The following is a 17,464-nucleotide window of genomic DNA, read 5'->3' as shown; positions in this document are numbered from 1 at the left end:
GGCTATATTTTGCGGTAAATTTATATTCAACTCCTACAATACTTACACATTCTTTCCATTTTTTAGATTGAAATTATGTACCATTATCTACTAAAATTTATTTCGGAGAGACCTCCTTTACCTATATATTCTTTTATTATTCTATTTAATATAGCCATTGTAGTGGTTCTTTTAAGAGCATACAATTTTACATATTTTGAAAACGTATCAATAATGGCTAGTACATACGGGGGAGCACCCAAAACAACGGGAATTGTGTTAAAACTTTTTTATTTACATATTTTTTTACACCAAATTTGTATCACCTTCAAAGTAACCTCCATTGACTAATACACTTGTTCAATCGTTTTTTCCAGTGTTCAAAACAGTTTTGAAATTCATTTTTTGTCATGTTTTTTATACTTTCCAGCGATTTTTGTTTCACTTCTTCTACAGTCTCAAAACGTTTTCCTTTCATGTCCCTTTTGAGTCTAGGGAACATAAAAAAATCACAAGTGGCAAGGTCCGGTGAATAGAGGTTGGTGCACAATCGGTGTCATGCCGTTTTTCGTCAAAAATCGCTTCACGGACAGCGTTGTGTGGGCAGGTGCATTGTCATGGTGGAAGAACCAATCCCCTGTGCGCCAAAGCTCCGCCCTTCCGGATGTTCTATCTCAATCTTTTCAAAACCTCCAAGTAGAAATGTTAGTTGACCGTTTAGCCTGGAGGAAAAAATTCTGCGTGCACAACGCCTCTGTAATCGAAGAAACCTTATTTAATTATTAAACCTTATTTATTAAATAATCCTTTATTGATACAGTTATTTACTTGTGGAACAATAATGAATACATGAGTTAGAATAACTAATTTGTATATAATATCTTTGACTATTTTATTATAAACATATGAAACAGTAATAGAAAAAAAAGAAACAATACAAAACTGGTTTAAAGGTAAAAATCATACAATAAAAGGTATAATCAGTTTTTACAAGCACTATTGGTTTAAAAAGTATTTTTACAAATTTTAAGGGTAGGCGAAAGAGAGCCGGACGATAATCGCGACGTGTTCGTATGTCGATTAGATCGAGAAACAGGACGAGAACTATGTGCCTAGGGATATTCTTAATGCATTCCTCGGGCCCCCTTCCACGGATGTGTATAATTATCGTCCAGCTCTCATTGTGTTTTACATTTTTATGTTTTTTTATGATATGTTATTGTTTAGGGTTTTTGCAAGTGTTGTGAAGGAGCGGATGTGTGTGGGAGTTGTGTGTTTGGCTGTTTTAGAGGATAGACGGTGTTTATTGTGTTTTATATTTTATGTGAAAAAATATTGTGTTGTAAAAGAATTTCTGTATGTGTTGAGAAATGAATAAGAAGAAAACGGAAGACTAAATTGTTTATGTGTGGAGGGCCTATTACAACATAGCGGTCCTAATAAGTCTAATGAGCAAACTTCTAATACTTGTGTTGGTGTATAGTTTATTTGAGGTCCTGCCGTATTCTTATTAAATTTAGGGTGGAGTGTGGTTACTTCCTTATTTTAAAAAATCTTAACACAAAAAGTATTGATTTAATTATTTTATCTGTATACAGGGGTATATTTAAAGTTTTATTTTATTTTGTTTTGAAGACGACATCTCAAAGGTAGCCTTCATCCTCGTCAATGCACCGAGATAGCCGTAATTTGAAATTTCTGTCTACTTTTTCTAGCACATCTATGACTATGTTGGCAATAGCAGCACGAATATTGTTTTTTAGATGTCGAATGGTCTTTGGGCGATCTGTGTACACCAAAAATTTAAGATAACCCCATAGGAAAAAGTCACATGGGACAAAATCTGGCTATCGCGCTGGCCACTGAAGATCGCCTCTAAGAGAGATGAGCAGTTCAGGAAAGTGTTCCTACAAAAGATTTATTGACCTTTTTGCCGTGTGAGTCGTGCAGCCGTGGCACTATCTGTTGAAACCATACCTACCCTGCATTCATTTCTTTGAGTTTGGGCAAAAAAAAATCCTGAATCATGCTGACATAACGTTCACAATTAATCGTGACTGCTCTACAAAGAACTATGGTTCAATAATGCCGATTCTGGATATTGCACACCAAACAGTCGCACGTTCTGTATGCAGAGGCTGCTCATTAGGTTCTCTCGGTTTGTTGGGCGCTAATATCGCATGTTTTGTTTGTTCACGGATCCTGAAATATGGAAATGTGCTTGGTCACAAAAGAATACAAGGGCGTCCTGAGGCAGATTTTCGAAAAAGGCTTCACATATATTTTTTCGCGCAACATAATCTTGCGGATTAAATTATTGCACCATTGCCAATCTGTATGGGTGAAAATTCTTCATGAAGAACTCATCTCACTGTGCGATTAGAAATCCCTAAAGCAACAGAATGTTTGAGTGTAGATCGCCTAGGGGATTTCAAAAGCGCCGCCCTTACTCTTTCAATGTTTTCTGGCGTCAACGCCCTTTTCTGAACTGACTTCGAAAAGTGTCCTATCTTAGTCTCTTGAAAATCTTTCTCTGGCGATTGTAGTAATGCAAAAATAGGCAAAGGGGTGTTTATAGGGCATTTTGACCAAGGTTGGAGAATTGGTGATGGGACTACGTATTCCTTGACTAGGGAGGCTGATGTCTGTTCCATTGTAAGAGACCGGTGAGAGCTGAAATAAGTTCCGTCATTGGACATGATTCTCATTGCTGCGTTAACCCTCATGCAATAATCTACGATAAATTATTTGTTTGTATACAATCGATATTAATTATAGATTATTAATTTTTCAATGATAAATGCAAGATGCGTTATGCAAAGCATTTGTGCATATTACGACAGTTTTGTCATACACAAAACGAGAAACCACTTCTTCGTCTTAATACTTTTATTACCTCTATATATTTTAGACGTCGTTTGAAAATTGAACTGTTCGAATAACTCCTTCGGATACATTGCTACTTTTACCGTGTATCCAAAACTTAGTAGCAATATGCTCATGTACAAATTTTGTATTTCGGTTAACATTTGATAAGACTTTGGCAAAATTGAAATATATTTTTGTAAATATTATGCAAAAAGTAACTTTAATATTTGTATTATTATGATCATATGTTATGTGTATAAAAATATAACATTGTTATACAATATGTGTAACATTACAGAGATGTACGGTCAATTTCCGCGAGCAAATGATTTTTGAACAGGCTCGACGGTTCTCGTCACTTGGCGTAGCCTGATCTATCGGATGGAGAGGTGAAAGAGTGCTGTGTCGCAGTCACCATCCAGTGGTTAATTGGAGTCGTGATGCGACCGCGTCAACGTGCATCGTTGTATTACATCAATGCCATAGGGTTTCGCATTAATTATATTTTTAAAAACAGATATCAGTTTAGATTTAACGTAAATAACGTTCGGTTGGTTCAATAAAATTATGATTTTACTATATTTTGACACGTTCCCATGTCAATTTTGTAAATAGTGGTTTTTTTCTTTAAGAAACTGGTATTTATTGCATTTCTATTTATTATCTAAATACTCTTACAACGTTTTACAAGGGTTCATAACTAGATGATCCAAAGGTATAAAGGCTTAAGTCTGTATAAAAACTGTTATATCCGACTTGGATGGTTGAGTACGAGTCGTGTATACGACAAATTATTAACCAAGTGTTAAACTAGTGTTTGAGAATAAAGAATAAGTTAAGTGTAATGACAAACACATATGTTCAAGTAATGTTATGTGTCAATAATAGGAAAAAAAGTTATTACACCTCCACCAATAATAAAAGAATAACTATTCTATAATTAAAATCATTAGCTAATTCTAAATGTTTTACATTATATAGTTAATAATTAATTAGTACTTTTAACGTTCGTTGTTTTGGCTCTTCTCGGGTCTTCCCGTTGGGTCACTGGTCAGGTGCTCAATCCGTCCAATTAGTGAACTACTTAAGGGGTAGTTTTTAGACCCGTCAGCACGGCCTAGCTTAAAAGTAGCAGACTGAAGGGTGGCTCCTAGTCAGCCACTAACACAACTACCTTTTTACTGTACCTTCTAAAAGACGGTTAACTGGCGTTCGTTTACCACAAAAAGTCTTGGACTGGGAGGCTTTAGAACACGATGTAAACTATGCGACAGCAACAGATATCAGCATCTCTAACGTCAATAAATTGGACGCAGATATGATATTACACAGTTTGAACACGACGTATCCGTACTACGGAAATTTGGTCGCCGCTGCTGGTCTCACTGTAAAGATGTTGGGGGAACGAACGTGGCAAGCAATAACGCACTCCGATCAGTCAGTGTACCCGGGAAATATCCGCCGCAAGGTATTTTATCATTTTATGCTGTGGCGAGTTCTCCTGGAACGACGTCCCGTTATTTTCAAGAAGACATGCCTTCAATAATCCGAACTCTCCACATTTTTGATGTCTTGCTTTCTATATGGATGCAATCAGTGAATAATCTGGCATAATCTAAACTTTATAACTAAAACACCTACCGGTACATTCTTAGATCGTAGCATATGTCCGACGCTTCTACCTCCGTCGAAACAGAATACGCAGACTCTGCCAGATTTGCAGAAATAACCCAAGACATTTTGCCAATCTTGTTGGTCGATGTCATTTCTGTATACTCTTCTTCCCAATTCAGATCTTCGGAACTCTCTGAGGCCGTCCGTTTTCTTGAGCCAAGTGCACCGATAAGACGAGTTTGAACTAAGGCAGGTGTGCGCGAGGTGTACGTGCTCGTCGTGCGTGGTAACGTTGACGACGGCGGAAGGATCATGACTGTTTCAAGAGCTTCTGAAATTGGTGACCAAGCCAGCAAGGAGTCCGCGTAATCGTCCAGGTCCATGGAGCACCAACACCCAAGATCGATATCGGACTCGATCGTCTTTAGTATTGTAATTAATTGCGCTAGAGGCAATTCGTCGTATCGCATCTGAAACGAAAAAAAAAGAGCACATTACACATATCATATTACCTTACCGTCAGTTTCTTCCACCATCTCACCAGTAAATGTCGTGTGTCCCTGCACGTCAACCATAGTATCAACAGTGTTGTCGAACAGGGAATCTCCGTACTCGATTCCGGAACAAATACTAGAAATCTCGCTAACAACGTCAAAGTCATCGCGGTAAACGGACCGAATTTCTTCCTGCTCTGCTCTATCACCGATAAACGCATCATACTCATCAGCGATTCTCTCCGAGTGACTAGCTCGGTCGTCCATCCATTTAATAACTTTGTCGTTGTCTCTTCCATGTCTATTACCTAAATGGGATACAAGCATAAATGGTACGACATAAACAAACGTGAAAAAGAACTTACCGCGCGAGTCGTCTCCGAAGTAGGAATGGCAATCGTCACTCGTTTCCGTGCCATCACTTTGTCCATAGTCGCTGCTGCCTTTTTCGAAATTTTTTTGCCGGCGACACCAATTCCAGCGTTCGCGTTCTTTTGTCCTCTGGTTTGCCGAACATCGATGGCGAGTTTCTTTCAGGATCGAATCTTTCTCCGCCATTGTCGAAATATTGCTCGTATTCGTCAATTGTTATTATCGAATGAGAACTGTCAAGAGACTATTGTAGACTCGTGCCTCGCGGCGCTCTTTTATGCTGATTTGAACGCGCGCGCAATTTTCCGAGCTTGGTGCTTGCTCGATAAGAGATGGAATCTCTTATCTGACGACGACGACACAAGGGGGGTTACCCTACCTTACCTGTGCACATTATTATTTTACTTAAGAATTGTGCTAATTCGCACACACAAAAATTCTATAATGTCTCTTTTTATATAAATAAATAAAATTTCGACGCAAAATGATTATATAACAATATCGCACTAAAATGTGTTGACAACAACACGGAGCCGCGGCTTATAAAAACGCATACAAAGAAGTCGAATCAACACTATAATAACGTACGTGCGCACTGTACTGATAACTATTGAAGTTCGGGTGACACATCGGTAGTGCGTACAACTCTTCAGTACTTAGCTAAAAGTTAGTGAGGTATCAATAAAGAAAAAACAAATTATTAAAAAACAGAAATTAACCATTTTGAACAATCATATTAAATCTAATATATCGGGTAAACTATTAAATTTTAAGATTACCAAAAATCATTAGCCAATATCAAAATAAATTTATACTTGTTTTACACATTTAACAGAGCTAAAATATACATTATTATTGCAAAGAAAAAACATACTTTTTGTTTTTAAATTTAAAAAAGTATTAAATGCATCTCTATCAATTAAAATTTAAATACCTTAGATATTATAAAAATTTAAACAAACAAATTAATTATTACTTACATTTTTAGTATCTGTGACTTCATAATCAGCTGTGGTTTTAAGTCTTTGGGTAACGTCGTAGAAAAAAAATAATTTGTAATTTTTTGTGAATTGCCATTGCGTTTATTATATTCCATGTCGATATAATTTAATAAAATAATTTGCACAATCAAAAGCACCGTAATAACACAATTAGGTATAAACGAATAGTTCAACCAAATATAAGTATAACATAACAAACTACATTATTAATGAAATTTTTTTTGGATGGAATTATCTTTATATATTTTACTGTTTGCTAAGAATCTATTTTTAACAATAGTAATACATGGCGCGCACTCCTTACGCTCTTATTCTAATATCTATTTATTTTGTTAAGTGGTAATTGAATACCACTTGATGCCTATGATTCAATCTGAAAGAAAACTTGGGGCATAAATGATTTATTATACAGATATCTCTACTGTTCTTCCTAAGAATATTATTTTTTATGGTAAATTGATTGTGTCATGATGGATCCATACTAAATAACATTGAATAAAATAGTATAAGAGGATTTTTCTTTAAGTGTGTATATTAATAAAATGGTGTTATTATGTATTTTTTTAAAGAGAATATTAGTTTATTCTATTAAAAACGAAAATGTTGTGAAATTATTCAAGAATATTTATTTTACCAAAATAATAAAAAAGTTCACTAGATGTTGCAGCTTATAAAAATGTATACAACAAGGATGTTGAATAGTTAAAAGTGTAGGATGATATTCGTTAGATCATCGAACACTATCCGACTTGTTAGTGAGGCTGTTTGGCCTTTTTATAGTTTATTAAATTCCCTCAACTTGGGGAAATTATCATCAGCGCTTTTTACTAAATAGATTTTTATTGTAACAAAATTAAACATTACATTACATAATTATTATTTTAAGATAAGACACATGTTTAATAATGAGTTGAGATGTATACAACTAATAAGACCAAGTGTACAGTAATATAAGTATTATGATAGATAAATAATTTGTTTTTATAGAAGTAATATAAAATACAGATTATAAATTTTTCATTTATATATGAAAGATGCATAATGAAAAGCATTGGACGTATTACGTCAGTACTTAGCTAAAAGTTGTATAATATTTTTGCTCATTTTTCGTAATTGTAGATTGGTTGAATAGGTTTCGAATAACTTAAAGGGGCTACTGTTTTACTGTCAAATACGAGTTTGTTTGGTGGAATATTTCACACGCCTTTTTGAAATTTTCCAAAATGATTTGTGGTTATTGGCAGTGTACTTGTGAGATCTAAAAGTATTTTAAAAATAAATGTACTCGCTAATAGTCGTTATATTTTTAGATTTCACAGGTAAGCTTTCAATAACTGTTTCAAAAATCAATTGCCTACTAGTACTTCAAGCTCTTTATATGTTTTTATTTTCCCTTTTATAAAACTCCAATTTGGACAAACTAAAGAAAGTTGTAAAAATGTATCTATTGACGCAATACATTATTTCCATTATTTATTATTTTTTCCATTATTCTTTAAAATGTTCATATTAGTCAAAAGTAACAACAAGCATTATTTATGTCCATAATATAAGATCTATTAACTAAAGCAAACAAATTAAGCTTATGACCGGAAACTAGGCAATACTATTAACTAAAGATTACTAACCTAAATAATAACATAAATATAAAGAGTAGTAGTTTCTATTCTTTATTCCTTATATTATTTAAAACTTAGTCAAGTAATGCAAATGGCCAAAAATTAATCTACTTCCGGAATGCACTTGTACAATTTTTAAAATGACATTTATAAACAAGAGTAACAGTAATCATATCAAATGATACTTATGTTATGCCTAAAACATTAAACATTTAATGTTACTGGCTTAAATAGATAAATAAATTAAAAAGTTTTAAAAATAATTATTGAAAATGCGTATGGTTTATACAATTATAAGAAAAAAATTTTAAAAAAGTTGTGTATCTTATTGTAACTTATAATTTTTTGTGTTGAATATTTGAATAATAACATTAAAATTATTTGAATGTTAATTTTCTCTGTTTTAATATTTATTTAAACTTATTGTTATGATTTTATATTATATAAATTTAACTTTTGTTTTGGTTTTTTTTTTTTTTTTTTTGTATGTTCATTATTTTATTGTAAAATATTGTATTATTAATGTTTACTTGTTATTTATTTAAATAAATCTGTATTAAATTTATTATATTAAAATTAAGTTATTTCATTTGTAATTCATAATGACATTTGACTTCACTGTTTAGAGGTGTAAAATTAAAAAAATATAATTTTTATTTAGTGTTTGAGTAAATTACCGTTAATAATATTAGAAATAAGTTTTTCGATTAAATTGATGTTACAATTGATATTGAAGTACTATACAGTCGGAGCCTTGAGGTATAATCACGTCACTTCTCAGATATTTTTGTTAAGCCCTTACAAGATCTGAAGGGGTTTGAATGAAATTTTAAATTCATTACCTAAATATAAACACTAATAATTAATTAAATTTCAACTGGTAAGGCGAAATAAATTTACTTTAAAATCTACTAAGAATTGTTTAATATTAAATTTAATTAATTTTGCCAATTATTATTTTTATAAATTTAGCCTGTTTACTTAAGCAAAACGATATTTTGTAGTAGCAGACTTCACTTGTTGTAACTTCATACTTGTGGTTCACTTAGATATCAGGTTGGAATTAAGATGTGCAACTTAATATAAGAAAATATTAAATCAAATTCTGGCTATCCATTTTCATAATTTATTTTGTATACATTTTTACAATAAACAATTAAAATAAGGGTTTTTAAAAATACTTAAATTATAATATTTTTAGTGACTGAAGTGCACAAAATATTTAATGTTCGTAACTACAAAGTAAATTGTATACAAATTAACAATAATAATTTTACTTTACTAAAATTTGAAAAAAAAAAAAAAAAAAAAAACTATTTTGAATCAATATTGTTTATATGTAATCAAATTCTATATGTGTCAAATAGCATTAAATAATAAATTTCTTAAATAGGTCGTTCCATATGAAATCACAATGTGTATACAGCTATAGTTCAGAAATTTTTGACATTTTTATCATTGGCGTCTTAAGGTCATTGAAAACAAAAATTGTTTTTTTTTTACCAGATAGCGTAGTTTTTATAATTTAAAACGCTTCTAGAGCCTATAAAATCACATCCAAATAAGCTATGAAAAATTGTTTCAGTTATGACAAGGCAATAAAAAAAATAAACATCACTCATAATCTTTTTTTATTATCATTATTTATCATTTATTAACCAAAACGCTGAAACTACAATAAATTTATTCAATAAAGAACAATTTTATCCGTCGAATGTAACCAATATATAATGATTAAGTCTTATAACAAAAAAAAAACTTTTTCTTCATAATAAAAAGTAATTTGAAATTATCGTTAAGAGGTTAGTATCTATATTTTTTTGATATTAATATCATTATCTAATTTTGTTGGTATACCATAGTCAAAATTTGTGAATATTTAAATACTAAATTAAATTTTTTTTTCGATATCGCTGAAATTCGGTACGCTATTTATATCCAAAAATATATTGTTTATTAACCCTAATATTATATGAGTACATATCATTTAAAAATTAATATAATTAAATGAAACCCTCGTAGAAAAAAATATTGCTATTGTTTAAATTAAAATTTTAAAAATATTAATAAGTCACATATAAAAGACGAACAATATTTTTTGAAATAATTACAAAATATACATTCTTTAGATAAAATATAAATATTAAAAGTACAACAAAAGTCCTTAAATAAAATTTGGCAGAATAATTTAAGAATTTCAATTAACAAAGATCTTAGTAATCTAAGTATACGAGTTTCATTGTGTTATTATTCTAATGGCAAAAAAGCTTTAAGAATACTGCTACACTTTTTTTTGCGAACTTCATTATTTATTTTAGATAATGATACTTCATTTACAATCTGTAAAAAAAACCATACACACATTCATGCATAGATTTAAAATAAATTGTTTTATTGATATTTATACACACCTTAGTTGATAATTTTGATTCAACAACAGATGAAACAGTATTTGATGAACTTGTATTTCCAAGAAGATATGAAAATGGATTAGTAATTGAAGCTTTAGCGGTTATTGTAGTTAATGATTTTATTGAATTATTATCACCATTATCGTTTTTTCCTAATATTTTTTTTTTACTATCTACCAACATAAGGGTTGCAGCAGCTCTAGTACGACTTCCTTTCTTCATCATAAATGATCCTTTTACAACTGCCTCATTGGCCTAGAAAATTACTAACATTTATACATACAAATTTAATTAAAAATTGTATTATTGCTATAGTCAAGTTTTGACCACCATTTGTTATCTCAGTCAGACAAAAGAATTTTTTTTAAATATTTTTAGGCAAATTATATTAAAAATTACAGTACAGTAGGTATCCAGCAAGGTATAGTTGAGGTTCTTTTAGAGTAGTAATATTAATATTTTGTGATGTAAAATATTAAACTACTATGATTTAATATTTAAATTTAAATGACCTTACATAAAGTATATAACTTATTGATGTATACATATATTAAAGTGTATTTGTTAAACAATTGATAATGTAATGTTAATTTCTGTAAGGTAATAATTTTGTGATGAATCAAAAATCAAAAATCAATATTAGAATTTTTAAATTCAGTAATAACTCAATTAAATTGTTCTTAGTAATTTATTATTGCACTACCTTTCATATTTTATTTTGTTGTGCAATAATTATCAATCTTTCATTGAAAACTTGCCCAGTTGACTATTACAATACCTGTTAATGATTCAACCGGTCCTAAATGTCAATAATATATGTGTATACTGATTTCGGCATTTTTCCCCAACCAGTTCAGTGACGTGTTCATTGCATTGAACACCTGATTGTTTAGTTCAAATGTATTTTTTCAATTACAATCTCTTTCCTGTCACACACATGACATTTTACATTTGTGTGATTCAAATTGTAATGTCTGCTTAATTTTTACTTTTTAGCCTTGACAATAAGCTATGGATGAAGATCAATTATTGGTTACGTCATTTTAACATTCCCACAGTAGCTTGGTTAATGATTGAATTTTTACAAATAATGTGTTGTCAGCAAGGTGTATATCTTAAGTATTAGATTTTATTGAGAGTTGGGTTTTATTAAAGAAAAAAAGACTGCTAACACCCTAGGCTGTATCACCAAATATATTACTTAAAATTAAATAAAATTTTTATTATAAAAATAGTAATAATAGATGCCAGACATGAAAGAATTATTATTTTATATCTGGCATCTATTATAACAAATATTTTTGTTTTTTAATGAAATTTAAGAAAAATTTTGGTAATTTACAATTTATACATACTATTTCAGTCTTTTTAGCATTTATAAAAGAAATATTTTCCAACGTAACATCTTCTTGTTTTTCATCATCTTCATCCTGTAGAATAACATTATTTTTTTATCTTAAGTGATAAGGAATTATTAGGGATAAGTTTAAGGGATTTGAAACTTTGCAATTATAAAGTTTGTTTAAGCCTTGTCCAAAATATACAAGTCTGTGCAAATATAGTATAGGTGATATATAAACACAGAACCATGGATATTTTTTTTGGTTTGGGAAATTATTCTTCTTTTACATCTACCATGACTTAACTACTTATTATAATATAATGTTAAGTTAAAAAAAAAATTATAAAAATATCTACTTAACATTGATAAAATCAAGATGGCTTAAACAAATTTTATAAATAAATTAAGTCCAGTGGTCTAGTGATATGCTGAACTTTAAATAATAATTATAATCTCAGAGAGTGATTCAAATAAGTATGTACAGTTTGACTATAATTATACTATACAAGTGATACACTATTTATGTATCTCAAAATAGCTAAAAGTATGAGATAAATTGTAATTTTTTTTTTAGAAGTTAAGAGTTAGTATCCTCACACTTAAATTAAAATAAAAATAGTTGTATCCCCTTCTTTCCTTTAAAATTGTATCATCTTTGGTTTTTCTAATGGAAACATACATATTTAACTTGCTTACAAATAAGAAAAAAACTGGTCATTAACAACTTTTGAACCAGCATTTTGGAAGTTATTAACACTTTAAAAACTGAAGGTGAAAAGTGAGACTATTTATTTTATTTCTAAGCATTATAAACCTTACTATTCTTCCTATATGGTATTAATAAAGTTATTAATAAAAATACTAGTAGCTTTAAAAATATTGGTTCAAATGTTGTTATTTACTAGTCATTTATTTAGTTAAATCATTTTTTTATTCTTAAGAAAAATTTAACATGCACGTTTCCATTTAAAAAATTAAAAATGATACAATTTAAAGGTGAAATAAGAAGGGATAGGGCTATATTTTTTTTTTATTAATGTAAAGTGTCTAGAATACTAATAACTTTTGTAAAGAAAAAATTATACTTAATCTTATGTTTGAAGATATTGCAGAAGACAACATAGATATCCTGTATAATACAAATACAATCAAACTATAAATATTTCTAATAACTAAATACTAAATATAACTTAATACCTCGGCTGCCAAATAAGAGTCACGAATATGCCTCTCTTTTCTCCAGACTGCTTCATTAATATCTCCACCATTTTGATTATCATCATCATCATCATCATCATTGTCTTCTCCTTCAGATGAAGAAAATAGTGGTTTCTTATATAAACTAAGATCATCTAAAATAGTACACAAAAATAAAATACATTTTTTTTTATTAATTTGGTCTTAAATAAAAAAAGTAAATGACATTAAACTTATAACCAAATCAGATAATTAGCTATTTTTGGAAATTATAATTAATTAATAGATAATGTAAATATATGTTGAGAATATTAAATATAATTACAATATTCTGGTAACATTTCTGAAATTTTTTTTTAATAATGTGTTACACTATAAAAGACTTCTATGTAAACTAAGAATCCAACCTAAAAGACAACTTGGGAAATGAATTTTGAATACATAAATAAACTCTAATTGTTCCTACAAACTTCACAATGAAGTTTACAAAACACTTTGTATTTATTGTTTAAACTTTGCACATATAAAATGCACACTTTACAAATATTGTTAAAAAAAAAAAATTGGTTATTTCAGCATTATAATTTTTAAGTATAATTACCTCCAGTATCTTCCCATTGAAATTTTCTTTTTCGACCCAAGTCATTATGTAAATTACCATCTTCAAGGAGCATTTCTTGAAGTTCAGATATCTGACGCTGATCATCGTCCAGCATTTGACGCCTTAAACATGCATTACACATAAAACATTTCTAGAAATATTTTTTTATGTCTGCATACATACATATAGATTTTCCCAAGAGAATCACGAACTAATGCATCATCTTCACCATTATCATCAACAATCATTTTTAAGTCTTCTTCGTTTGCTTCGTCCTCAACTTCATCTTCATCATCCTCCTGTTTCCATCCTCCTTCCTCATCATCAGATAACTCAGCTTCAACATCAAAAAAATCTGTTATTGCTTCAGATTTTTCTTGAATAACTTGATCATCAATATCACTATCTTCCTTAATAATATTACTATCTTCTTGTTCAGCTTCATTGTCTAAAGGTCTACAATAAAAAACAACATATTTTTATATATTGTGTCAAATTTTTGCTTAATTACTATCTTAAAATTTTTTAATACGAAAATTTGAATTATTTATCCATTTAATTAATTATTGAAATTGGTTTTATACTAAAATTTGAACAAGTTAAAATAGTGTATTTTACTAAAACAGTTGATAGTTCTATGTATGTTAATTTTCTTTTTTATCTTTTACTTACACATCTGAATCAAATCCATCTGAAGAATCATCATCATTTTCCTATAAACAATTTTTTAAGATAAATATTAAACATAAAAAAGTGTAAATAGTTAAGTTAATAAAATAAAACTCTCAATATAGAAGTGAAAAAAATCAAGTTATAATGATGAATTACTGTTGTTAATTCACATAACGAATGTACTTATTATAAAGGTGCTTATTGATGTACCTGTAAAGATTCCTGAGTACAAAATTCACTGCCTGAGCACATTTCTAATAATTGTTGAGTTGATGCTACATCAGTGTCAACAAAAGGTAAGTTTGAAACTTTTAAGTCAACATCATTAGCTATTGTATTATTATCATCACTATCACTATCTGATAGTACAGCGTTCCACTTTTTTTTTCTGTCTAAAATAAAAGCAGTATTTAATTTTTTACAGAAAACATTGTAGTTTAGTTGAAATTATAAAAAAATATTTTTGTGTTGACTAAATAAAAATTTAGGGGTTTAAAAATAACTTTTTTGTAAGTAATTTTGTACAACTATACCAAATTTTCAATACAATATTGATATTATTGACTTTTTTACAATAGATTTTTTATTAAAGTATCAAAATTCATACAAATAAAATGTTTTGTATCATTTTGATTAAATTGTTTTTAGTTACTTAAATATATTTGAATATTCTTTTGGGTTGTCATTTGAATAAAGCTATAATCTAATATTAAAGCTAATATATTTTTTCTCTTATATATGGTAATCAATAGGGACAGATTGACAAGCCGTTTAACAAAGTGGACCAGTACTTCATGAATTGACCACCCAAGTACTATAAAAGTTCTCATTTCGAAGCTCTAAACCCCCTCCATATTTATGACATCACTATTTTTTTATATATTAAGACTGTACAATAATAGTACAGGATTGTTCAACCTATAGTATTTTGTACATGAAAAGCTCACAGCTTATATACAAATAAAATGTATCTTTATTCAAAAACTTAAGATTATTATTAGTATTATTTTAAAACCAAATATTTTTATTATATTATAGTTAGACTAAAAAAAGAAAAAAACCAAGTTTATACTTAGGAACAAATTTTTTCTTTTTTATATAATTTCTATTTAACAATATTTAATATATACAAATATATATAAAGTTGATGAACCTAAATAATTAGTATTATACTTCATTTTTTTTTCTATAATATTAAGTATCTTTAAACTTACTTTTGTAATTGTCATTAACTGTTTCAGAATCTGATGACAATAAATTTAAAACTCCAGTTTTAATTCCTACACTGCTATCACTGTTGCTCATACTATTGTCTAATTCTGAATTGTTACTTTGATCATTCATGTCACAATTACTTTCTTCTGATTCAGATTCTGTATTCATGTAAATAATTAAATTATGAATTATTTGTAATCAAATACAATTAAAGAAATTATATTTTAATTAGTATCATGTCTGAAGATGCACCCTTAGCAAAACTATATATACAAAAGAAATCAATGATATGATAATTTGGTAATTAATTTCATATAAAAGGGTTCTCAATTATTAGATAGGAAATAATAAACTAAGTATAACTATACCAACATTTTAAATTCAAATTAAATTGTATTAAGTTTTCTTTCAAAATAATTTGATTTAATTGTAGTGGTTATAACTAAAAAATATCAGAAACTCTCAGTTATTGTAACAATTTTTATTTATTTCTGTAGCATTTTGAAACTTTGAATTAAAATTAACTCTTATGTCAATAATTAATTTTAAATGAAGTTATTGAAAACTTTGTATGCTTCACCATCTAATATATTACACTATAAATATAGTAAGGACTTTTTCCAAAACAATTTGAATTTAAAATTTTGGTATAGTTAAACTCAGTTTTTTTATTTCCTACCTAATAATTGAAAATAGCATTTTATGAAATTAAATAACGAATTATCATATCATTGATTTCTTTTGTATACATATGTTTTGCTAAGGGTGCATCTTCAGACATGATACTAATTAAAATATAATTTCAACTCTAAAGGTAGAATAATAGTATCAAATTTTGTTACACCTATATATTGATACAATGATACATAGTATGGTTCCACAATTGTATAGATTGAAACTATCAAAAAACCAATATTTCTTTTTTTGGTTTATTATCAACTATTTAATTCACATCATTAAAATTAATTTCTTTTTTAGTATGTACAATAGGGTAATAATATTTAAACTTTTATGGGTTAACTAGATATAAAATTCTTACATATTAGGTAGGTACAATTTTACAAAATAATAATTATTTTTACCATTTATGTCATCTTCAACTTCACATTCTAAATTTATAAATTTATTTTTTCTAATTTTTTTTTCATGTTTACCTAATTTAAATAATAAATAAATAAAAATTATAATAAACTAAAATAATTTTGTTGAAATGCTTACTCTCATCTATTTCGCTCATATTGTCATCATCATCATCATTTTCACTTTCTTCCTCTTGTTCATCATCACCATATAATTCTTCATCTTCATCTACAATTGCATTTTCTTCAAAATCTTGTTTCTTTTTGTCTATTTAAAAACATAAGTTAAATGTATAACAAGTCAAAATGATTTGTAAATAAGGACTTAGTTGGTGTCACTACATTTACGCGTTAGAATATCAGAATATCATAAAACATTATAGATTATTTCTATAAATAAAAATTTACATCAAATATTCTTTTCTCCAGACCTATTTAAAACAAAGAAAAATATCCAAGATAAAAATTAGTATTTTTACAAAACATTTATTATGAAAAATTGTTATGATATACAGTTATTCTTTTAAGCCCCTAGATTTCTCTTCAAAAAAAATTTTTTTTGCTTCTGTTAGTTACATATTTATCTGTAATAAAATATGTTTTATGTTCACTTCTTAAATCTTATAGGGGTGTCAACTTTATTTTTTTAAATGGTAACATATATTATTCATTAACATATATGTAATTATATAATTATATATATGTAATTTTTTTAGCATATTTATAATATTAAGAGAAATTGAGTGGATAATGTTAACAGAATAACGCTTATATACCACTTAGTACCTATCAGTCATAAAATTAAATATAGGTGACTTATGTAATTTAAAACTGCTTTAAGAAATATATATATAAACATATACATACAGGGCCCAGCATTCACTGATAATTTAAATAACTTTTCATCCAGTTAATTTTTTTTGCTAAATATATTTTTTAGCTTCGATGCGAAGCTGAAAAGGTATTAATTTTACCATGATGTGTGTGTTTTTTTTTTTTT

The 17,464-nt window shown here is 28.3% G+C and overlaps 1 protein-coding gene and 1 long non-coding RNA gene across 8 annotated transcripts in view; one reads left to right on the top strand and one right to left on the bottom strand.

The window, feature by feature from the left end:
• The first annotated feature begins 9,601 nt into the window (after positions 1–9,601).
• Positions 9,602–17,464, top strand: part of LOC126899509 (uncharacterized) — a 12,534-nt gene continuing 4,671 nt past the window's right edge. Inside the window, exons 1-3 of one of the 2 annotated variants that reach the window (XR_007702610.1) lie at positions 9,602–9,749; positions 11,355–11,464; positions 12,804–12,913. This is a non-coding gene — a long non-coding RNA (uncharacterized LOC126899509). Of the gene's footprint in view, positions 9,750–11,354; positions 11,465–12,803; positions 12,914–17,464 lie in introns of those variants that run through there. The other variant, XR_007702611.1, reaches the window with a different exon arrangement.
• Positions 10,026–17,464, bottom strand: part of LOC126899506 (protein PFC0760c-like) — a 17,588-nt gene continuing 10,149 nt past the window's right edge. For 3 of the 6 annotated variants that reach the window (XM_050674483.1, XM_050674484.1, XM_050674486.1), the window contains 11 exons: positions 16,604–16,732; positions 16,468–16,539; positions 15,385–15,543; positions 14,381–14,562; positions 14,171–14,211; positions 13,682–13,954; positions 13,499–13,620; positions 12,898–13,052; positions 11,714–11,788; positions 10,359–10,613; positions 10,026–10,287 (listed from right to left, as the gene is read on the bottom strand). In XM_050674483.1, coding sequence (XP_050530440.1) covers positions 10,195–10,287; positions 10,359–10,613; positions 11,714–11,788; positions 12,898–13,052; positions 13,499–13,620; positions 13,682–13,954; positions 14,171–14,211; positions 14,381–14,562; positions 15,385–15,543; positions 16,468–16,539; positions 16,604–16,732 — 1,556 coding nt within the window. In that variant the 3' untranslated portion in view covers positions 10,026–10,194. Of the gene's footprint in view, positions 10,288–10,358; positions 10,614–11,419; positions 11,539–11,713; positions 11,789–12,687; positions 12,830–12,897; positions 13,053–13,498; positions 13,621–13,681; positions 13,955–14,170; positions 14,212–14,380; positions 14,563–15,384; positions 15,544–16,467; positions 16,540–16,603; positions 16,733–17,464 lie in introns of those variants that run through there. The other 3 variants (XM_050674485.1, XM_050674487.1, XM_050674488.1) reach the window with 3 other exon arrangements.

This window comes from Daktulosphaira vitifoliae, unplaced genomic scaffold (assembly GCF_025091365.1).
Source record: "Daktulosphaira vitifoliae isolate Bord-2020 unplaced genomic scaffold, ASM2509136v1 Scaffold_2, whole genome shotgun sequence".
Taxonomy (NCBI): domain Eukaryota; kingdom Metazoa; phylum Arthropoda; class Insecta; order Hemiptera; family Phylloxeridae; genus Daktulosphaira; species Daktulosphaira vitifoliae.
The sequence above is the reverse complement of the archived record's forward strand: the minus strand, read 5'-3'. Positions and strand labels throughout refer to the sequence as shown.